The 24,844-nt window shown below is 40.0% G+C and overlaps 1 protein-coding gene across 8 annotated transcripts in view; it reads right to left on the bottom strand.

Annotated features, from left to right (window-relative positions):
* The window catches only part of LOC126188132 (la-related protein Larp4B), a 382,619-nt gene that overhangs the window by 41,149 nt on the left and 316,626 nt on the right, over positions 1-24,844 (bottom strand). For all 8 annotated transcript variants that reach the window (XM_049929613.1, XM_049929620.1, XM_049929614.1 and 5 more), the window contains 3 exons: positions 22,081-22,221; positions 20,762-20,974; positions 36-202 (listed from right to left, as the gene is read on the bottom strand). In XM_049929613.1, coding sequence (XP_049785570.1) covers positions 36-202; positions 20,762-20,974; positions 22,081-22,221 — 521 coding nt within the window. The remainder of the gene's footprint in view (positions 1-35; positions 203-20,761; positions 20,975-22,080; positions 22,222-24,844) is intronic.

Here is a 24,844-nt window from a genome sequence, read left to right as displayed (position 1 = left end):
GCAGACGGCAAATAAAAGTACAAAAATACACACACCTATTTCGGGGGACGTAGCGAGCAGCTGGAGGTTTAGCGAAAGATCCTGTTGGTGCTAATCCATTAACAGAGAAAACACTGCCAATATCAAAATATGCTGGGCTAGCTGTTGTCCAGGGTTGCAGCATATTTGGTGGATAGAAAGGCTGGTGCTGCTGATGAAATGTCTGCAAACAAATCACAAATATTAGCTAAAAGAACCCGTGTCCTTTAATCACAACTTAAATGTATCTCTCGTAGTAACATGTCCTACAATGACATTTAGTTAGCATTGGCAAAAATTATTTTCATCCTATTGAAGCAGTGGCAGCACTTTTGGGAAGAAACCCTACATTATAAAGTGTTACATCACATAACAATGAAAGAACACGATTAAAGTATGGCCACTGTATGTTTTATGCATAAACCTGACCACTGTTGGAGCTACAAAGTACAAAACTCTGACACCTTTCAACATGGCTTGTCTGTCAGTAACACTGAAGTCAATTTTTCCGCACCGTGGTTGTGATTGCTGCTGCTAGGTACCACATGAATGCCATGAAACAACAGCCAAGTCACTATCAGAAGTAATTGTTGGAGCATCCAGAGACAGCAACTATGCTATTAGAATTTTACAACTTTTTCTTTCATGGAGTGTCGTATTATTGAAGCTAATTTCTTACTTTTCGTGATAATGTCCATCTACCATGTATCATGGTTGTGTCATTTTTCAAAGAAGAGCAATTGCATACATAAATTGTATTGCTACGGACTGAGTACTGCTCAATGATATAGGAAATGAATCAAATAATGGGTCCTGTTTTTACAATCTGCAGAAATGTCTTAACATGCAAAGCTGCTGTTCAATTGATTCTTTAGTGTGGGACCAGTTTGGATCAAAGACTATTTCTAGCATAGGTTTTTTTATATGTATGATAGAAGTCAAAAATATAATAGTTATAAATAATGTTGAAGTTGTGCAGAGAGAGATGCATGCAGGGTGTTGATACTCAAGAATGAATTACACCACTGTGTAGGTCGTTTCAGAAAGTTTACGCCACCCTTGGCGACCTCTAGTACGAAACACTATTTCTTGTTATCCAGTTCTGGCCACTGATTCCCTGAAACTCTTCCCTGTCCGTTTTCCGACCAACTTAAAGACTGCATACTTGGGGGGGATCTATGTCATCAACTCATTTTTCTTTTAAAAGAAATATACTATTTCAAAGTTAAATAACAGTCATAACAATAACTACTAAACAATACAATCTGCGTGTTGTGAACAGCACACACAAAGTTTCCAATAAATTTTCTATTTATTGAAATCTTAGAACATTTTCATATCCCTTTGTAGGCATAGTGGACTGATAAAACTAATTTGTGTCACTCAAGACAGATGTATAAAGTTCTACGAAACTGCTGAATAGCTAGGACGATTCAAGTTAATTATTACAATAAACAGAATTTACCTAACATTTTTTTACTAACTTGACTCACATTTGCAACACGGTCATTGTCTGCCACTAGTCTTTAATCAATTCTGTTGGAATTTTATACGGCTCAGGTCGCAGAAGTAATTTTGCCCAATGAAAACTGATTTCACAACAAGAGATTTTCACAAAAAATAGTCATCTTAGAAATATAAAGCTTGCAGCAACGAATGTTTAAGACAAGATGCAGTATTAAATGGAAAGTTATGCGAAGTAGACCACCACTGCGTTTACGTAGCGTATTCGAGCCATTATTCCAAGTCTTCACTGTTCTGCAACCTGATTAAGCTGCCTTTTAATGAAGCATGCCCAATGCAAGTACAGGAGCAAAACAAATGCAGTGTCTATGGTACACTGGTGACTGATCAAATAGTAACATCTCAAGATGTTGTCTGTATTAAGTATTGCATTCACGGAACAGAGGAACTGCATATTTGGACAAAGTGTATACCTACTGACGCTAGCAAAACCACTATTAACCCTTTTAGTGCCAAATATGATCTGATCGTGATCCAGATTTTCGGCGAAAAATGCCAGTAACGATCTGATTGTGATGCCCTTCTCATTCATTTTTCCGCACTTGAAGGCAAAGTTGTTAGTATTTCCTAGCCAAGACGAAGAAGGAAGGTCGAAGGCACAGCATATCGATTTTCTTTTCGATTGTCAGTGCAATATTTCGAGTAAAATATACTTCTCTGCTGTTTATTTACCGAGTATTTCGTGGCAGCATGGCGTCGTCAAGTAAGAAGTTGCAGTTCGATAAGAGTGATTCAGACAACAATATGATAAGTAGTGGAAGTGAAGATGAATTTGCAGGATTTGCAGAAACTGAATCTGATGATGAGACGTCCGGTGGAGAAGACTACTCATCGTTTTCTTCTTCAAATGACGACCGTGTGTCAGCAAATGACGACGACCAAACACAAGTGAATTGCAGTGCAAATACTTTTGTTGAAATAATGGATGAGGCATCAGATAATCCGCCCCCTCCAAGCTTTGTGTATGCAGAAGTACAACGCCCTAAACATGCACCAGCAAATGCCACACCAACTGATTTTTTCAATTTGTTGTTCTCGCAGCAGCTGCTTACGATTATGGTGACAGACTAACAGATATGCTCGCCAGGTTGTTCAGTCAACGCATTTATCGCCAAATTCAAGAATCAAACAGTGGCAACCAACAACTGTAGCAGAAATGATGGCTTTTATAGCAGTGATTTTGAATATGGGACTGATAAAAAAATCAACGATTTTTAGTTACTGGTCAACTGACGCAAACCTGTTGACACCGTTGTTTTCACAAATGTTTTCATACAACAGGTTTCAATTGTTGCTGCAGTTCTTACATTTTGTAGACAATTCGAAGCTTCACCCCCCTGGTCACCCATTATATGATCCAACAGCCAAATTTCAAGTGCTGGTGGATATTGCCAACAATATTTTCCGTCGGTACTACACTCCACACCAGCAACTGAGTTTAGATGAAAGTCTTGTTGGGACAAAGGCGCACTCACAGCTAATCCAGTACCTTCCCAATAAACATCATCACAGATGGGGAGTCAAATTTTGGATGCTGTGCGATTCAGTAGTAAATTACTGCCTAGGGTTTTATGCATACCGTGGTACAAAAAGTAATGACAAAAACAAAATAAAAGAGAATGGCCTGGGATATGTAGTCATGAAACTACTAGCTCTTGGGAGCTACATGCAAAAGGTTTATCTATTCCTCTGGCAGAAAATCTGTATTCAGTTGGCACTTATCTAACGGAAACAATTAGAAGAAACAGAAAATTCCTGCCACGTGGTCTTCGGTCAAATTATGCTGTAGGTCAGCTAAAGTTTTTCAAGAAATCTTTTATACTTCTCTGTGGCTTCAGACAGAAGAAATCACAGAGAAATCCAGTCCTCCTCGTGAGTATATCATCCTCTGCTACATCATCAGAAAAGACAATTCGCAATAGACAGTTGGTCAAGAAACCGGATGTTATTTTTGAATACAATAAGTATATGGGTGGCATTGACTTATCTGATATGATGGCATACTGCTATTTAGATGAGAGGAGGACTGTCAAGATGTGGAAGAAGGTAGTGTTCAGCATAATTGCCAGGATGTTGCTGAATGCATACATTTTGTATATGGAAAGCCTAAACCCCAGCGACAAACCACTGACACGGCTGAAGTTTTTATAACAGCATAGTCATTTGCAAACTTACTAAACAGTGGTTTCAGGCAAGGACTGCAACCACAAGTGCAATAGATATAAATGTACCTGCTCCAACAGTACAAGGTTATTACAAATGATTGAAGCGATTTCACAGCTCTACAATAACTTTATTATTTGAGATATTTTCACAATGCTTTGCACACACGTACTAAAACTCAAAATGTTTTTTTAGGCATTCACAAATGTTCGATATGTGCCCCTTTAGTGATTCGGCAGACATCAAGCCGATAATCAAGTTCCTCCCACACTCGGCGCAGCATATCCCCATCAATGAGTTCGAAAGCATCGTTGATGTGAGCTCGCAGTTCTGGCACGTTTCTTGGTAGAGGAGGTTTAAACACAAACTTTCACATAACCCCACAGAAAGAAATTGCATGGCGTTAAGTTGGGAGAGCATGGAGGCCATGACATGAATTGATCATCATGATCTCCACCACGACCGATCCATCGGTTTACCAATCTCCTGTTTAAGAAATGCCGAACATCATGATGGAAGTGCGGTGGAGCACCATCCTGTTGAAAGATGAAGTCGGCGCTGTCCGTCTCCAGTTGTGGCATGAGCCAATTTTCCAGCATGTCCAGATACACGTGTCCTGTAATTTTTTTTTCGCAGAAGAAAAAGGGGCCGTAAACTTTCAACGTGGGATTGCACAATACACGTTAACTTTTGGTGAATTGCGAATTTGCTGGTGAGGTTTCTCTACCGCCCAGATTCGCACATTGTGTCTGTTCACTTCACCATTAAGAAAAAAATGTTGCTTCATCACTGAAAACAAGTTTTGCACCGAACGCATCCTCTTCCAGGAGCTGTTGCAACCGCGCCGAAAATTCAAAGCGTTTGACTTTGTCATCGGGTGTCAGGGCTTGTAGCAATTGTAAACAGTAAGGCTTCTGCTTTAGCCTTTTCCGTAAGATTTTCCAAACTGTAGGCTGTGGTACATTTAGCTCCCTGCTTGCTTTATTCGTCGACTTCCACGGGCTACGTGTAAAACTTGCCCGCACGCGTACAACCGTTTCTTCGCTCACTGCAGGCCGACCCACTGATTTCCCCTTACAGAGGCATCCAGAAGCTTTAAACTGCGCATACCATCGCCGAATGGAGTTAGCAGTTGGTGGATCTTTGTTGAACTTCGTCCTGAAGTGTCGTTGCACTGTTATGACTGACTGATGTGAGTGCATTTCAAGCACGACGTATGCTTTATCGGCTCCTGTCGCCATTTTGTCTCACTGCACTCTTGAGCGCTCTGGAAGCAGAAACCTGAAGTGTGGCTTCAGCCGAACAAAATTTTAATAGTTTTTCTACGTATCTGTAGTGTGTCGTGACCATATGTCAATGAATGGAGCTACAGTGAATTTATGAAATCGCTTCAATCATTTGTAATAGCCCTGTATATGGTGTAGAGACTCTTCCGCAGAGAAAGGAACGCTACTGTAGTGTTAGTTCTACAAAGGATAAGAAGCGGCGTTCACTAACAGTATGTGTTTGTTGCAAGAAAGGACTGCATCCTTCATGTGTTGGTCAGCATGTGTGCAAGTAGTTGTCATAACTGCAACCTCACATTTGTCAGTGGTTTATGACTGAAGAGCTGAGAACGCATTCAGAGCAAACCTTTTTTGTAATGTTATGTTCTTTTTTATTTTTTTCCTTAGTGAAATAAAAAAAAATTTGTATTCCTTTATGTTTTTGTTAAGGAAACTACAGAGACTCCATATATACCTGAAATGTTTCAGTATGTCATCATGTGATGGGTCTCAGAGTAAACTGAAATCGAAGTTTTAAATTTTTTCGATAAACCCCATCATGAAAATAATTTTCTCTCTGAAAATATGTTCTTTGACAATGTGTATTGCACATATTACTGTAGCCAGCAGCATTCCCTAAAAATTAAAAAAAAATTACATTCCTTTATGCAGTAGTTTAGATTTTATTGCAAGTATGGCAGAGGTCTGCATTTTACTGTAAAATCGCATGGCACTTTTAACGTGATCTTTTGAGAAAACGTCTGGCACTAAAAGGGTTAATAAACCGTTTTCCACAGGGCAGTTTTTCTGACAACCTGAAAGCAATGGACACCAAACCTCTGCTAGAAAATACAGGGTGTCTGGGCTGGAGGTATACATGAAAAAACCTTTGTAAAGAAAGAACTCTACATTCTATGTTTTTAGGCAAATAAGCACTCTATAGACACTCCCAAATGTGACCCTGACCTATCACAAACATTGCCAAGGCATATGGCACACACATGCACAAATGTTTGTTGTGCATCAGACCCAGACATACTCTTGACAGTCAACATGTGAACATGACAACAAAAAGGTTGAGTGCATGCTATGATTAGCAGAGTTACAATCTGTAACAAATGTTCAGCAGCATGCAAAAAGAGAATGGAATATGATTTCTTCCACACACAAGTCCATTATCAGTTGGACAGAACTCTTTGAGAAATGGGAAATTTGATTTCAAATTCTGGAAAATATCCTAAAACACATGTGAATGAAGAAGGTCGTGGAATGTGTGTGAAGCACTAGCTAGAAGCTCGTGTAAATCCATCACACAGCTAGTAGGGAATTAGTCGTCCCTGATCCATAGTGCATGGATTGGGCACATGAATATCTCCAGTTGCATGCCTACTAACTCAAAGTTCCTCATCATATTAAGTCTGAGGATCACCAGACAGTATGATTTTGCTGTTGAAATGTTGCATCATGTAGATGAAAACAATAACGACCTCAATGCAGAGCTGTTCAGTGATGAGTGATGAATCTACCTCCAAGATACGTAAAGGTAACTACGTAACTACCTAATATGGGTAAGTGTGATGCCATGAGAAGTGACCGAGCACAAAATGGACACACCAAAATTTAATGTATGGATGGGATTACATGAACCTGCTGTGATCAATCATTTTTTTATGCAGTCTACAGTGACAGGCCACACCTATCTCAACACGCTCGCTAACTATGCAGCTCCGCAGATGCCTCCCAATGTCCTTTTCCAGAAGGATGGTGCTCCATCCCACTACCATGGGGATGTTACCATATTGTTTCACAAGACACTGGATTTTGGTGCGTGGCAATTTATTAAGGACTTTTTCAAAGGAATGAAGGTACAAGATCTGGCAGATTTGAGAATACCGATCTACACTGCAGTGGAGGTTGCACTACCTGTCATGCTTACGAACATGGAGTACAGTTTCGGTATCTGTCAAGCTGCAAACGGTGCCCACATTGAACTGTAGTAGCAAAACATGTCAAAATATTTAAGCTCCTGCATATAATATTGTGCAAATGAAGTTATAAACTTTACTAAATACTGAAATATAAACAAACATTCTTTCTATATCTCTAACCTGGACACCCTGTATGTTTACAACATCATGCCTGTTGCCTTGCTCTCAACTTTCAGCAAATTGAGAGAAAAAAATAAATATGTTTAAATGTATCTCGAGAAACAGATTAACAACATTAGGCAATATCCAGATTCAGAAATTGCTGGATAATTACATCAGCAGCTGTGACAATGCACTTCAAAGGAATAATGACACACTTTACTTTTATCTGTACTTGCAAACCATGATGTCAGTGGAAAACTGATACTGTTCCCATTAGAGTAACTCTGTATACTTCCATAGAATTAGACACTCAACGGATTGATAAGATTTTATCTTCACTCAGGACATTCAAATGTTCATACACTTAATATAATTCTTTAATGACAGAATTATTACTTGACAGAAACTAACATTCTGCAAGCTAGTGTTCCTTTGAATTTTCATAATAGCACAGGAATTGCTGCCTACACACACATTTATCCATGTTGTCAATAGCATTTTTATCGTGAACACTTCCTCTCTGCTTCTCTGTGGTGGATACTTTCACTACCACTCAGCTCACAATGTGTGAGACAAGATGGACTCTCTGCATTGCTTTTTAACTGTGTCTTAGAAAAGTAATCACAGTGGCAAAAGTTAAATCAGATCTTAAAGTTGAACCGATATTAGGATAGATTACTTAGCTTTCACAGACAACTTGCCAAACCTATATGAGGATATTCGAACAACAAATATGAAGCCTTAAAGAGTTGGGTTCTCAATATAATTTTTTAGGGAGGGAGGGGGTCATCCGAGATAACCCAATTAAAACTGTACTTTTTCCCCAGGTGAAAATGCACTTTTTTGCCCCAGTCAAGTAACAATATAATTTCAACTTTTCTAAAGAAAAAGCAATTATGGGTGAAACTGCTCAAAAACTCACTTCACACCATTTCTTTTTAAGCATAATTATACTTCTTGCCATCATTATTGCATAGTTTGTAGTCTATGAAACAACAAAAATAAATATAAAAGCTAATCTTTTAACTTTTTCTTTTTTAAGCATGTGTTTGCTTTAAGATAACATAAATATCACCATCACCATCACCAAGACTGATAACGCCTTTTAGCGTTCAGTCTCGAGCATAGTCCCCTTAGAAAATTCCTCCACGATCCCCTATTCAGTGCTAACATTGGTGCCTCTTCTGATGTTAAGCCTATTACTTCAAAATCATTCTTAACCGAATCCAGGTACCTTCTCCTTGGTCTACCCAACTCCACCTACCCTCTACTGCTGAACCCATGTGTCTCTTGGGTAACCTTGCTTCTCTCATGCCTGTAACATGACCCCACTATCTAAGCCTCTTCGCCCTGACTGCAACATCTATAAGTTCATTCCCAGGTTTCCTTTGATTTCCTCATTGTGGACACCCTCCTGCTACTGTTCCCATCTACTAGTATCTGCAATCATCCTAGCTACTTTCATATCCGTAACCTCAACCTTATTGATAAGGTAACCTGAATCCACCCAGCTTTCGCTCCCATACAACAAAGTTGGTCGAAAGATTGAACGGTGCACAGATAACTTAGTCTTGGTACTGACTTCCTTCTTGCAGAAGAGAGTAGATCGTAGCTGAGAACTTACTGCATTAGCTTTGCTACACCTCTCTTCCAGTTCTTTCACTATGTTGCCATCCTGTGAGAATATGCATTCGAAGTACTTGAAACCGTCCACCTGTTCTAACTTTGTTCCTCCTATTTGGCACTCAATCCGTTTATATCTCTTTCCCACTGACATTACTTTCGTTTTGGAGATGCTAACCTTCATACCATAGTCCTGACATTTCTGATCTAGCTCTGAAATATTACTTTGCAAACTTTCAATCGAATCTGCCATCACAACTAAGTCATCCGCATATGCGAGACTGGTTATTTTGTGTTCACACATCTTATCTCACCCAGCCTGTCTATTGTTTTCAACATATGATCCATAAATAATATGAACTGTGGAGACAGGTTGCAGCCTTGTATTACCCCTGAAACTACTCTGAACCGTGAACTCCATTTAACGTCAACTCTAACTGCTGCCTGACTATCTATGTAAAGACCTTTAATTGCTTGCAAAAGTTTGCCTCCTATTCCATAATCTCTTAGAACAGACTAACTTCCTCCTAGGAACCTGGTCATATGCCTTTTCTAGATCTATAAAGCATAGATATAATTCCCTGTTCCACTCATAACACTTCTCCATTATTTGCCGTAAGCTAAAGATCTGGTCCTGACAACCTCTAAGAGGCCTAAACCCACACTGATTTTCATCCAATTTGTCCTCAACTAATACTCTCACTTTCCTTTCAACAATGACAGAAGATTTTACCTACAACGCTGATTAAATGTGCCAGTAAAATTTTAAATATTGGCATAAATGGCTGGTCTTCTGGGTTCGAAGTTTTTTTAAGTGGCTGGATCTCATTGTTCATTGAGAAGTTTTGACAGACAGTAACACTGAATCCTGAAATCTTGGTCATGCTGACAAAGTTTTATGAATAAGTATAGATAGTGGAAATTAAAAATATCCTGTGGTGCCTCTCCTGCCCTTAAGAAATTCATCTCACATTCTCACACGTAACAAAATTCATCTTGCGTGAAAGGCAACATACTCTGATAGCTTGCTGTTGCCGTTGCTGTTGTGTTGCGTGTACGTTCGAGATGCCGCCGAAGACTAGCGGGAATGCCGCCAAGAAGGCTGGCAAGGCACAGAAGAATATTTCGAAGGGTGACAAGAAGAAGAAGAAGAAGAAGAAGAAGGAGAAGGAGAAGAAGAAGGAGAGCTATGCCATCTACATCTACAAGGACCTGAAGCAGGTGCACCCTGACACGGGCATCTCGTCGAAGGCGATGAGCATCATGAACAGCTTCGTGAATGACATTTTTGAGCGCACTGTGGCCGAGGCGTCTCGCCTGGTGCACTATAACAAGTGCTCGACCATCATGTCCCACAAGATCCAGAGGAGAGGCACCACAGGGCATTTTAATTTCCACTGTGTATACTTTCAAAATAAATTCATGAAGATTTGTCTGGATGACCAGGAAGGATTCAGGGTTCACACTTACAGCAATGGAAGTTTAAAAGCAAAGTAATTTTTTTACATGTGAAATTTCATCTTTTTTCACTTACTACTGGCTGCATTTGTCGCTATAGTTACACTTTTCATAAGTAAGAGATTCTTTGATGAATTTTGCACAACATACAAACCATACTTACAGGTGTAGTATGAAACTCTACAATTTATGTAATTTATGAAAAAATGAATGAGTTATTACATTTTAAACTTCATGTTTAGAAAAAAAACTAAAATTTTGAAGTTAAAAATTTCAATGTTTACTACAGTTTTTAATAGATTTGGAAAATGATAAAGTTTTGCATGTAGGAGTTTGTGTTTAATAAGCAGCACAAAATTCATCGAAGAATCTCACTTATGAAGAAAAGGGTACCTATAGCAACAAATGCAAAAGTGAAAAACAATGAAATTTCAAATGTAAAAAAATTATTTTGTTATGCTTTTGAACTTCCACTGCTTTGGGTGAATCCTGACTCCTTGGTCATGCTGACAAAGTTTTATCAATTTATTTGTAAAAGTATAGACAGTGAAAATTAAAAATATCCTATGGTGCCTCTCCTGCTCTAAGTCAACCCTTTAAGAAATTCATCTCACATTCTCACACAACAAAATTCATCTTGCGTAAAAGGCAACGTACTCGGATATAAAATGCTTTTGAAACGACCATTTACAATATTTTCCCACAACCTGTTAGAAATGTAAACAGTTGTGACATCACACTCCAATGCAACTGAAAACCATCAGGTAGGCCCTTCCAGGGGATAGCACTGCCATTGCCTAATGTGTATGTCGTCAGCAGGAATACTGCTAAGGGCTCCTGCTTGTGGGCGGCCTCTGAACACTTTCAACTGCGGTCCGCAAGAGTTCCAGACTCACGTACTGTATGTTGTAAAGTGTTGATGCACATTATTAAACATCACTTAAATCTAAAATTATTACATGAACATTTATGTTATAATGACAGGCACCTTCCAAGACTTACTATGAAGAGGGAAAACATCTTGTGTTCACAAATACAAACTGTAGTTCAGAATGAGCATGATGCAAGCCACTAAAGATTTTTTGAGGCAATTTTTTTAGGTTTCCTGTTTCGGCTTGTCTGTTTATATGTCTTATTCTAATGATGGTTCTTCACCACCTGTAGACAAACAACTTCGTGATGCATTTTGGAAAGCATTGTCATTGAAATCATCTTCTGTATCACAATAAAATGTTGGTCCTACTACGTTCATTACTGTCAGTCATTACTCACTGTGTTACACCTAATATTTTACACGTATTATGTGATTTTTCCTCCGAGAAATATTTGAATACATACATCTGCCAGCTACTGCCACAATTCTCCTCTTCTTATTGTCTATACTTTCTGATATATAAACTACTTTCAAAGTGCCACAATGTACTAGAATAAATAAATGTCTCTAAACACCACACCTTGCAACGTACTTGTGGTTAGACAGTTACAATTTCTGAAATCCATTGCCCGTGGCCTCTGGTCTGCTGAGCAGCACTGCAGTCCTGGGTCCATGGATAAACCATGAAAATCCACAGCATTACTTCATACACAAACAGGTCTGGCCAGCAGGCAAGTTGGTGAGATAGATCGGATGGGCTTTTGTTTTGTTTTGGTTCAGGGCACAAAAAACAACTGGGGTCATACACACCCAAGTTAAAAAACAACTATACATCAGTCCCAACTGACTTAATAGAAGACACCTAAAAACAGGCTCTGGGAAAAAGGGTTAAAAAGGACACCATATAGAAGCGGAGGTACAAAACTAAAAATTAAATAGCCTTCGCCATACTGTTATGGTGCATAAAAAGTAAAATGCGGTCGACAATCCACGCTTCATTTGCCAAAACGGCCGATAAATCAGATGGCAAACCCAAGTGGGAATGCAAACGGTTAAAAATGGGTATTCCAACAGTAAGTGGCAGACAGTTAAAACTGGGATGCAATGTGGTGAGGTAGCGCCACTTAGCAAATGATGATGGCTAAAAAGGCAGTGCCCAATAGACAACAAAATTAAAATGTCCTCCACCCAGCGGGAGGGCCGAGAGGAGGTCATTCAAGCTGCTGCGAGAGGCTTAATAAGCCGAAGCTTATGCCTGTTAAGGGAGGACCATTGGCAATTCCAAAGGGACACCACCTCTTAACAGGCAAGAATACAGAGATTACTGGAGGGAATAAAGGTACTTGCGGGCTGAGGTACAAGGACTGCAGCCTTGGCAGCAGCCCCATTTTCTGGCAGACCGACATAACCAGGAACCCACAGAAACATCACACTGGCTCCACCAAGAATGAGCAAGTGAGAAGTTTTCCTGGACCCACTGTACTAAGGGATGGGTGGTGTACAGCACACAGACTTTGAAGGGCACAGAGTCTGAGCAGAGGACACAATTGAAAAGGCTGAGTCACTGGATGTACTCTGTGGCCTGAAACAAGGCAAAGAGCTTGGCTTTAAATACTAAACAGTGTGCTGGAAGCTGATATCGAAAGACATGGGTGCCAATGATGAAGGCACACCCAACCCCACTCTAGAGCCATCAGTGTATACAAAGGTACTATCGCAAAGTTCCATGCAGTGGTCGTGAAACTTAACGCGATAAACCAAGGCTGGAGTAGCATCATCAGGAAGCGAATGAACGCCAACGTTAACACGGACCGCTTCATGAAGCCAAGTTGGTGATGGGTTCACACCCACTGGAAAAATTGCAGGTAGTGTGAAGTTAAACCGCCGTAGCTAGTGCAGAAAGTGGACTCCAGGAGGTAACACAGAAGAGTGACATGCCCCATAGTGGTGATCAAAGGAATCACTAAAGGAGGCAAAGGATGGGTGGCCACACATGGCAGACAAACAGCATGCATACATGCTGAGGAGAAAGTCACAGCAGTAGGACAGTGGTAGTCCAGCAGCTTCAGCTTACAGACTCTAAACTGGGCTAGCATAAAAAGCACCCATGGCTAAACAGATGCCACGATGGTGAATAGTGTTGAGACTGCATAAGAGGGATGGGAGTGCAGATGCATAAAAAAGCACCCATGGTCGAGTTTCGAACAGACAAGGCACCGATACAAACCGAGGAGGGTGGTTCGATTGGCACCCCAGGAAGTGCCATTGATGACACGTAGGACATTGAGGAACTGCATACAGTGGGCTGCCAGGTAAGACCCATGGGAGGATCAAGAGTGTTTCCTATCACACATGAGCCCCAGGCATTTCGTAGTTTCAATGAATGAAAGGGCAAAAGGCCCAAGTTGTAAAGATGGTAGGAGAAACCACTTGTGTTGCCAGAAATTCATACAGATGGTTTTGTCAGTCGAAAAGGGAAAGCCATTGTTGATGCTCCAGGAGTAAAGACAATGAAGACATTGCTGAGGATGCCGCTCAGTGAGACAGGACCATTGAGAACTGCAATAGATGGAAAAATTGTCAACAAGAAGGGAGCTGGACATGCCCAGCAGGAGACAGACCATTATAGGTTAATGGCGATAGCAAAGAGGACGACTCTCGGGACAGAACCCTGAGGCATAGCGTTTTTCTGGATAAAGGCGTCCGACAAGGCAGAACCCACACGCACCTTGAAAACTGTATCTTTCAAAAATGCCTGAAGGAAAATGGGCAGGCAGCTGTGGAAGCCCCACGTGTAAAGAGTACAGATACTAGTTTTCCAGCAGGTATCTTAGGCCTTCTCCGAATAGAAAAACACGGCCATAGACCAGGACTTCCGCAGACTGCCATTCATGGCATGGGTGAACAAAGTAACTAGATGGTCAACTGCAGAACCCCGTGCGCTCAAATCCACACTGTACATTAATCAGTAAATCATGATACTTGAGTCGTCATACCAGCCGGGCATGAATCTTATGTTCCCTCGCCTTGCAAACGCAGCTGGTAAGAGAGATGGGGCAGTAGCTAGAAGGAAGGTTTCAGTCCTTACTGGGCTAGGTATGGGTATGACGGTGGCTTTGCGCCAGTGTCCAGGTAATGTGCCCTCTGGCCAGATGCAGTTTAAAGTGTTAAGCAGAAAATGCTTGCCCGCAAGAGAAAGGTGCTGCAACATCTGAATGTGGATGTCATCTGGCCCTGGGGTGGATGATCGGGATGAACTGAAAGCACGATCGAGCTCCTCATAGTTAAGGTGACATTGTAGCACTCACGATGGGGAGAGGAGAAGGGTATCGCCCGAGCCCCCTCCACTCTTTTCCGATGGAGGAAGGCAGGGTGATAGTGGGAAGAGCATGAAACTTCTGCAAAAAGGTGGCCCAATGTGTTGGAGATAGCAATAGAGTCCACGATAACATCGTCTGCAACTGTCAGGCCAGAAATTTGGAACGGAGGCCGGCCAGGAATTTGCGGTTGCATGTCTGCTTGGCCATGTCCTTCAAGGAGTGAGGGGAAACGAGAACAGAAGTATAGGTGCCAGACGGAAGAACACAGGGTTTGTGACTAGCCAGTAACTTTCAAGCGATTGGTTAGGACACTTTTCTTTACCAGGATCTCTTAGACAGCATGGTCATCAAGATACATGGGACAATCCTGAGGAAACGCGGCATGAACGCCATTACAGTTGACACACCGGGGAGATGGAGGCAGACAATTGCTCGTGTGCACCCCTACCACAAGTTACACATTTTGCTGGGTCTCGACAAGACGTTCTAGTGTGATTGAAACAGTGACACATGTAGCAGCCCATCAGGTTTGGAATGTACAGCTGGACTGTGATAATTTCATAGCCTGCTTCGATCTTCAATGGCAGCACCACTATCAAAGAATAGGGAAAGAGTGTGGATAGGCACTAAGGAGACGATGGATTACACGATGGATAGCAATGACACACTGATCAGAGAGGTAAGATTGGATTTCGGCCTCTGTTAGACCGTCAAGCAGCCTGATGTAAATAACGCCATGGGTAGAATTCAAAGTTCTATGGGCCTAGACACTAAGAGGATAGCAATGGACAAGCAAGGTGGCAAGCAGTAGTATCAGAAGTAGTCTCCAAAAGCAAAGTGCCATTCCATAAACAAGAGCAGGATCTCACAGGGCCGGCAATTTCATCAACACCTTTCTGAATAATACATGGATTTACGTGGGCGAAGGACTGACTGTCTTGAGTATGTGACACCACAAGGAACCGTGCGCAGTGGGAAGGGTCTTTGATCATTAGCCTCATTATGTTTATGTTTCTTAGATGTTGATTGGCAAGATGATTCACTCACTGCAAGAAAATTCCCCAATTGCCAACGCCTCCAATGGCACACTGCTTCCAACTGGGGGCTCCCTTCACAAAGGGACGCACCCGCCTCAGGTGACTGTTCACACCTCAGGTCACACATCCCGAACACCTGACAGAGGGACCAATTGGCAATTTGGGAAGGTTGCAGCTCAGGAAATCACCCCTCCTTGGACCTGGCCTGTACCTGGGGGTACGTGTGAACCCTACCTGTCGACCCGGGGCTGTGAATTGTGTGTTACTAAGTCACCTGTTAACGCGTCAGATGCATGGGCTGGCCTTCAGGAGCGCACCGGGAGGAGAAGAAAAAGAAGAAGAAGAAGAAATGAACCTCAAACGCTGAAGAGGAGGAATGAGAGGACAAAGGAAACAAAGGAAGGAAAAGGGAGTGAAAAACAAAAGTGTGACTGTTCTTCCATCAATGCAGAACATTCCCAATAACATCCCAGACATGTTCCCAAGGGAGGGGAAAAAAGCATAACCAGACTAGACATGCAGCAGGGAAGGGAAAAAATGCTGCAAAGGCTGGGGCCCCATGGTAGCCAAGCATGAACCCCCCCACGGAGTGGCGAGGACTCCTCCCCCCCCCACCTGAGAGGGGGGGGGGGGGGTGTTAGGCCTAATGGGCAGGACCTAAATATTAGGAGGAAATAAAGGGCTTCAGATGAGCAGGTCCGACCCACGAGGATACCCACAGAAATGGCCCGCGGTTTTGGCCTATCGCGAAACTCCGCTAGTGTGACCAGCTAATCAGAAGTCACAGACAGCATGTTGATGAAATGGGACTGTGGTTATCAATACATGCAACAGGTAACTTGTGCAAACACTCTGAGAATCAATCGTAATGAGCTAATTAGCAAAACACACACACACACACACACACACACACACACACACACACACACACACACAAGACTGTTGTGATTGGCAAGCTTTCAGAGCCAGTGGCTCCTCCTTCAGGCAGAATGGTCTAAGTAAAGGAAGAAGAGTGAAGGAAAAGGGCTGGAGAGGCATAGGAAAAGGGGTAGATTTCAAGAAAGTCACCCAGAACCATCTTCTCATCCCATACGGTGAGTCTCGCCCGACCTGTGGTTCTGGGTGACTTTCCAAGTCTACCCCCTTTTCTAGGCCTCTCCAGCCATTTTCCTTCACCCTCCTTCCTTCCCCTTCAACCCTTCTGCTGAAAGAGCCACTGGCTCTGAAAGCTTGCCAATCACAACAGTCTTACGTGTATGTCCAGCCACTGCTTGGCGAGTAGATCTTTTAAACTATGGACTGTGATTTATTGGTGTAACACTTATAAAATGCAGCAGGTCTACTAAAAGGACCATTTACACTATGCTTGCTCAGACCCTTCTGAAGAAATACTGTGTGGTGTGGGATCCGCACCAAATAGAATTATCAGAGGACATAAAAAAGGTTCGAAGGAGGGCAGTTTGTTTGGTATTATCACGAAATAGGGGAGAGTTCACAAATATGATATGCAGATTAGGGTGACAATCATTAAAACGAACGTGTTTTCATTGCAGTAGAATCTTCTCGTGAAATTTCAGTCACTATCTTTCTCCCCAAAATAAGATATTTTTTTTTTTTATTTTCATCTACACATGGTGAAGTGCTCATTGGAGTAAGAGGAATCAGAGCTCACAAGGAAAAAGATTTAAATGCTCATTATTCTGTGTGCTGGTTTGATAGTGGAATGCTAGAGAAATAGCTTGAAGGTTGTCGGATTAACCCTCCGTCGGGGAATTGTGCAATGCAGAGTACTGATGTAGATGTAGAAGCACATGTTGGGTGGTTGGTTTCGGGGAGGGGACCAAACAGCGCAATAATCAGTCTCATCGGATTAAGGAAGGATGAGGAAGAAAGTCCCCCATGACCTTTCAGAGGAACCATCCCAGCATTTGCTTGAAGAGTTTTAGGTAAATCACAGAATACCTGAATCAGGATGGCCGGATGCAGATTTTAACCGTAGTCTTTCAGAATAGGAATCCAGTGTGCTACCCACTGTTCCACTTTGCTTGCAGAATCCTGTTACTCCTATCCACAGTTTTCTCCCTTAGTTTTCTATCTCTCTACCGTATTTACTCGAATCTAAGCCGCACTCAAATCTAAGCCGCACCTGAAAAATGAGACTCTAAATTCAAGGGGGAGAGAAAAGTTTTAGGTCGCACCTCCAAATCGAAACAAAGTTCGTCTAATTGTAATACGAGACACAATTTAGGTCGAATGAATGACGATACAGCTACAGTAGTTTGGTTCGAGTCGTAAGCTTAGCAGTTAAGGTTTACCAGGTAGCCATTGCTACAAGTCAGGCGCTCCGTCCGTATTTATATGGATATCCTTCCATTTTCACGTGCTTCGTCTGGTTTGAATTGATTGCTTATTTTTCTTTGATCTGATAAGTGCCGCTTTATTTGTTATAGGTGTTTACGTCACTCTAAGCTGAAAATGCATTACTGTACTGTGTCATGCATTGATTGTCACATTCTGATAGTGTGTGTTTACGGTCTGTCGCCGCTCACGGCATGGCTTGCTTTTGTGCGCGCTACCGCCGCTTACAAATAAAAAATAGAATCATCTCATTAGCGAAACATTTGTTGTTACTTACACTACTACTTTCTTTGATAATGATCAACAAGAACCAAATAATAGACTGCGTATGATAGATGATGTTCTGCATATGATAGATGATGATCTGAACGAAGTTTTAGCGAAAATTTTTCTCCGTTTGAAAATCTTTCCAGGCGCCTCTTTAGTTAATTACATTCTGCACAGAAATTAGAGTCATCTTGGATTTAAAAATCTAATCCGTTGCCGTGCTTCATTTCTGACTATCACTATTAGGCGTAAGAATAATATGAATATAAACATGACACGATACGCATATTCTTCCGCGTTTGCTGTTGTCTCACTCTAGTTTCGTAGTTTATTAGGCAGACAGGATTTAAATGAGATAGTAGCAAACACGAAACAATACATGGCAAAATGTTTATATTCGTATTAATCTTATGGCGAAGAGAATACTGCATATGATTCATAATTCATGAAAGTTCCTTCTCACAGGTAGGAAAAAATTCTGAACGTAGAGTTGGCCATATTGACAAACATCCCAAACAGTCTTGCCAGTTTGATTTTCGTAGTACATTGAAATGCTGCTACATTCGAAGCTCAACAATACAGAAATTGTATTTACTTCGTTGGATAATGTACCAAAATGCAGTGGTCAAAACTCTGGGCGGAGGAAAAAGGCTCGTCTTATTTACTGACGCAGAGGTTTTGGTGCCAGTATTTATCTTTGTGCCTACAAAGCATGCCTGTGTAGCGCTACATATATTCAACGACAGAAGTTAGTTGTGGCGGCACCCACCAACATTTTTCAGAACTCCCATTTGCTTTGCACTCTATTCTAATCCGCAGGCGGTTTTATGGATTACAAAAACCGAAAAAAAAAGTGCGGCTTAGATTCGAGTAAATACGGTATTTCACGTTTTGCAGTAACCTCTAGCTCAAGAATTACTCCTGTGCTGGTCGACTGACTTAATTTAATTTTCTTCAAAGGTACAGCTTCTAAAGCAGACCGTATACTCTTCTCTTTTCACATTGGCTATCTAATAATTCCAAAGGCGATAATACATAGAAACGAGTTGAGAGGATGAATATCTGGCAATTATCTATCTGCTGGAGCTTTTGACAACCTTTGATGCATCTCCATGCCAATCTGTAATATTTTTCTGATGACGAAAAGTCATCCCTTAAATTATCTTTTCAAAGAAAACTACAAAAGCTCCTTTTTTAAAGTCCCATTCATAATCTTCAGGAACAAAATGACCTCAATAAATCCCTGCATTATTCTCATTAACAGAATCATTTCTTTTACAGTGTCCACTCATTTGCACTATAGTTCTCTTAGAGAAATCGATGGCAAATAAGATCCAGTTTTGTACAAAGTATTTCTGTATTCAGCAGTGGCACAACTATTTCTACTTTTGGTTATAGTACTAAAAATTAACCAGAAAGAATAACTAACAAGTAACTGGATTCTATTTATTTCAACGCAGTGGTCTGGAAAATTGCTTGCATTTACAATGCACGTGCAATGGTCTTGCATCCCACTTCTCGCTTCCCATATTCCTAATGACGTTATGCCTTTTCACCAGTATTCTGCGCGAAAAGCCAATATAGCATGCCCTCACTACACTCATTGAATCAAGGCCCACGAGAAAGGCATATTCAAAGCCGTTTGTTGCTACAAAATATTACAGTCTCTGACATTCTGGTGTTGGCAGACACTTTTGTGCACTATGCTTTTATGTTGCAAATAGCACATTTTCTTTATGACTAGATCTTTTATTTTGGCATTATTCCCTTGTTTATGTTTTACTGCTGCAGTATTATTATGGAGAAGCGGGCTTAAGTAAAACGCTGAGTATTTGTTTTTACCAATCAAAAGTATAAAAAGTTTTTTCCCTGGACGAAACATTTCCCAGGTTTTTCCCAGATTTCCTGGGGCATATACACCCTGCTCAGTGAGACATTGAGCTCAAAATCAATATCAACGAACACCAAGATGAGATGTACAGTTCAAAAACTATTAATATTTGAAAGAAGAGCAATGAGAAAGATACAAAGATACCTCTTAGATAAAGGAGAATGAAGGAAGGACAACGGGATCTACCTCTTGATGCCACCAGCAATTTTACAGAAACTGAAGAGTAGAAGAACCTAGTGGGTGGGCCATGTAGCCCATATGCTAGAGGAAAGACTGGTGAAGAATGCACTTTAGGGGAAACCACACCACACCCCACCGGATGACCAACTCTGTGGTGGGTGGATGAGCTGGCGAGGGAAATGGCAGCCCTGGGGGTTGAAGACACTGGGAAGAATAAGCACAAAACAGACAGGAAAGAAACAGCTAGCGGTCTGCAGAGCCTGAGGGCCTGGATACGTAAGATACATGTATAAAAATGTTTAAATGTCTTACAAATAATGGATTAAAAGCAAACTGAAAATTCTTAACAGGAATTCCTTTCTGTAATGAGACTCCCTTTTTATATTGTCTAGATAACAAAATCATTTGACAGGTAAGCACAGTAATCAGGATTATCCTCTAAATGTGATCCAGGCATGCAAAAATAAAATTGAAAGTACACTCAAAAGAAAAAAAAAGCCTACAGAAACATATCCTTCATATTTGTTACTGGATAGTAAAAATGTATTTTCTGTCTTTATCTTTTATAAATTACTTTAAAAAAGAAAAAATACACAGAAAAAGTTACTGTTGCACACTTATGACACCCGAGTTAACACTACGTTATAATCAGGCTCTTAAGATGTGCGTATATTTTTAATAAAATATACTTACATAAACATGAACTTGACTTCCAAAGTTTACATTCGGTGCCACAGAACTACCATTTGAATACAGAAACCTTTGCTGCCCCTGATACGTGTTAGGGTCATAAAGTGCAGGTGGTGTTCTGTAGCCATTTTTCAGAGCTACACCCATGGAAGGAACTGGAGGAATAGGTAACCTATTCATAGGTTTAGCCTTTATTCTTGCCATTATAGGCTTTCCCTGAAATGTAAAAATGTGCATCAAGATATTTACATAATCCTCATAGTACAGTAAGCACTATCTTAACAATGACCTTTCTTATTAACTTTGGCAATTATATATGAATTACACAAACCACTAAATATATGGTATTTTAATCATCGTTATAAAAAAGAACAATTTACCACACTGATAAAGGAAATAAATTCCCTAATACACATTATTATTGTCAAAATTTTGTGAATAAAGCCATATAGAGCACCTAATACATCATTCATTATAATATTTCAGTAATTGCCATAATCAGGTCAAAACTTAAAACTTATGAAGCAACATTCATTGCATAAGCTTTTTAAGTCTAAATAACATAAAAATCAAACACAGCCAGGTGGCTTTATTCACGAAATGGCTCAAATGTCAGTATTTGATATTAATGCGCCTAAGCTGATACTTGACACCAAACTATTGCAACATTAGTAAATGTTTAACTCTAGTAATAAATTATATATTCATGCGAAACAATACTCAGTGCCATGAATAACTCAACTGGGTTTATTTTTTCTGCAGTTGCCATATCAATAGTAATTCAGCCAATGCAATGATTTTAGACACCCTATTATTAATAGGGTGGTCACCATTTTAAGTAAGTAATACATTTATATTCTTAGTCATAGTATATTTGATGATTGTCTGCAAATAATTCGTGTTTTCCCAGGATAGTTCCTATCGTAACAAATGTGTACATAATTACAAATGCTCATAGGCCTAATGGATGTGTAGACTAACAGAATTTGCAACTCACTCTTGCTGTTCTTCACACTGCAAATAAAAGTTGCCGTCCTGTCTTGCTGTACCTTTCTATTCTCCATTGTAACTGGATTCCGAAGTCTCTTTGTAGAGCTATGCCAGGTGAGTTTTAGTATGCTGATCAGTTTCCAAAATTGTAATACTTAACCAATAGCCTAATTAATGCACAAAACTAATTTGAAATTTACCTTATACCAGATGATCAACATTAATACTGGCACGTTGCAGCCTATCCGAGGAAAAATTATCCTTCTACATCAAAGATTTCTCGAATTTCACAATATTAAGACAACTGTTTCTGAAACACGTAAATTATTTACCTGAAACTCACGAACTTCTTCACGCAAAAATCTGTAAGCTCGTTGAGCATCTTCATCAGACTCGAAAGTTACATACCAGGAGTTATTGTGCGCAAATTCACAGGAAATTAATTTTGGGCAACCTTCACCAGAGAACAGGGCCTGGAAAACAAAAATCAATTACAGTTAACAAATTCATCATAAACAGGAACACCAAACTCGTGAAATAATATGTCTAGAGGATATTCATTTGCAAGAATTACTAATAACTTTTACAGCTACGCCTTTTAAAGAAAATCATACACTTTGCAGAATGTAATGCTCCCTAGAGAAAAAAAAATTAAACACAAATCATTCACTTTCTTCTAGAAGTGTCTATGAGCAGGATCAATCAGAAGCAAAAATATCTAATCTTAAAGAAAAGAATGCTTTCAAATATTAGAACAATGGCAAATTCTGCTTTTATGTGCACTGGAAAAAGAATAGTCATCACCAAGAGATCTGAGAAAAATTTGGAAAGCTGTAAGAGTACATGGAGAAAAACATAAAAAAAGGAGAAGCTACATGAGAATCACAATACCAGAAGTAAAAGAAATTTTTGTAACATTCCTTTGTTCACAAACAAGGCAATGGGGTTAATTAATTGTAAAAACAGTTATGTAATCAAGATATGAAATTGGAGGGGGAGGGGAGAGGGAATCTAATACAATTCAGATTCTCAACCCAAGGTTTTGTATATTTCATATATTTGAATAAATTTTTGGAACTAATTTGCTGCATCAAAGATAGTTTATAACATTATTCATTACATTCCTTTTTTTCCCTTGTTCCAATAGACTGAAACAACACTGAAGGTTACAATTCATTCACAACATCAGTACACGAATACACAACAGACTTCAAATGAAAATATTGTTCTCCTCAATGACAAAGAAATTAAGACTAACCAGGAAACTCCAGGTTGGAATATAAATAATGTATGGAAAAGGTAGATTGCTACACACCATACAGATGAAACATCAAGTTGCAGACCAGCATGACAGAAAGACAAATGTAGTTTTTGGCCAAAGCCTTCTCCAGCAGCTTGGACCTGAATGTAACTGTCACACGGCTTGATACAGCCAACAGCCACACTTCTAGTGGCTAGAAGTGGGAGTAGATACTGCTCATACATAACTGTCTGTGCATTAGCATGAGCCTACTGGCAACTGCACAAACAAACCAATGTAAATAGTTGTGACATCATGCCATGAAGGGAAGCAGTGTGTTCCAATGTACTGCATTGTCTTTGTCCTAAAGCCTTTGACACATGGCTGTGCCTGTACTGTCTTCTTGTAATTGGTATATTTCCTTTACAACTGAAGTTTCATTTTAATTTTTTCCTACATGTTTTATTGCTACAATAAAAAAATTCCCAGAATTCTGAAAGTTCTCAGGTTTTCCCCTTTTTCTCACACATGAAAAAATTCCTGGGTTTTTCCTGGATTACCTGGGGCATATACACCATGGATGAGCAGCAACCTATCTTTTCCCTATATAGTGAAACAATGATACAAGTATTGGCACCGAGTTGGTAAGAACAATATTGTAAGTTAATTGTGACAGCTATACATCGCATTTAGAAACTAAAAATAACCTCCAAGAAAGACAGATGTGGAACACACAATCCAGGTTTCTGTTATAAAATCCTGGAAGTCAACAGTGTCCCAAAATCAAAAAGAATAGAAAATATTCAATGCTCAAACACAAATTTTACAGGAGGATTACAGTCCTTCAGGCATGAACATAAAATATTGGTAGTGTTGCTTGGGGAACATCAAGTAAGAATGGCAACACTATACAGAAATTAAACAAATGCACAGGCAATGAAAAGAAACTCAGGTTTTTCAAATCTTAATTTATTCCAATTTTGTAACTCATGTATATACACTGGTCATAAGTGCTGCCCTCATTGCATTGAAACTCGTTTGGTTCATTTTCTGTTGGTACTGGAATTTCTTCATAGACTTCTCTCCTAACAATTAGTGTCGTACCCATTTTCAGGCGCCACTGGCAGTTGTGTTGTATTGCCCACGTCACAAGCTGCAGCTACAGTAACTGTTGTGTTAGTTTCACTCTGCGATCTAATCAACAACTCAGCTTTTTACACATTAACAAACGTTACTAGAGGTGAAACGAAAAAATTCAGAGGACTAATGGGGGATTGAATCTGGTAGCATTTTTACTGTATTCCAGATTGCAACCACTGTGCTACTACCTGATATCTACAAATCCACTTTCACATGCATACTACTTGACTTATTCAACACTTTCACTTGCCATAGCAATTCAAGCAGTTGTTTCGTAGTTAGAAATTTGATGCGAATTGTGTCGTTACTGTTATTTGTGCCTAGACAATGTTTTTGTAAGAGGTGAACCACCCACAATGAGTGTGTAAAAGCCTAACAAGACCTAAACACGTCTTCTCTAATTATAGTTTAGAGATTATTTATCTGCAATTATTACTTACATAGCCAAAAAGAGAGATGAAGTCACGTAATATTTTTTGGGTTAGCAACAACTTCTTAATTATTTACTTCTTTAAAATCTCATCTGTACAACACAAAAGTTTTTTTTTTAATACCACTAGGTTGTGAACTACTGATTGCATCTGAACCTGATGTGATCTGAGAAATTACACCAGTCACAGATGATCCCTCTTCGCAGCATGGTAGTGTGAGGTTAGCATTTATAGAGGGTGTTCAGGTCAAACGTATGATAATATAACTTGTAATAACTTCAGAAG

This window comes from Schistocerca cancellata, chromosome 5 (genome assembly GCF_023864275.1).
Source record: "Schistocerca cancellata isolate TAMUIC-IGC-003103 chromosome 5, iqSchCanc2.1, whole genome shotgun sequence".
Lineage (NCBI taxonomy): Eukaryota > Metazoa > Arthropoda > Insecta > Orthoptera > Acrididae > Schistocerca > Schistocerca cancellata.
Note: the sequence above shows the minus strand (reverse complement) of the source record. Positions and strands in the feature narration are given on the sequence as shown.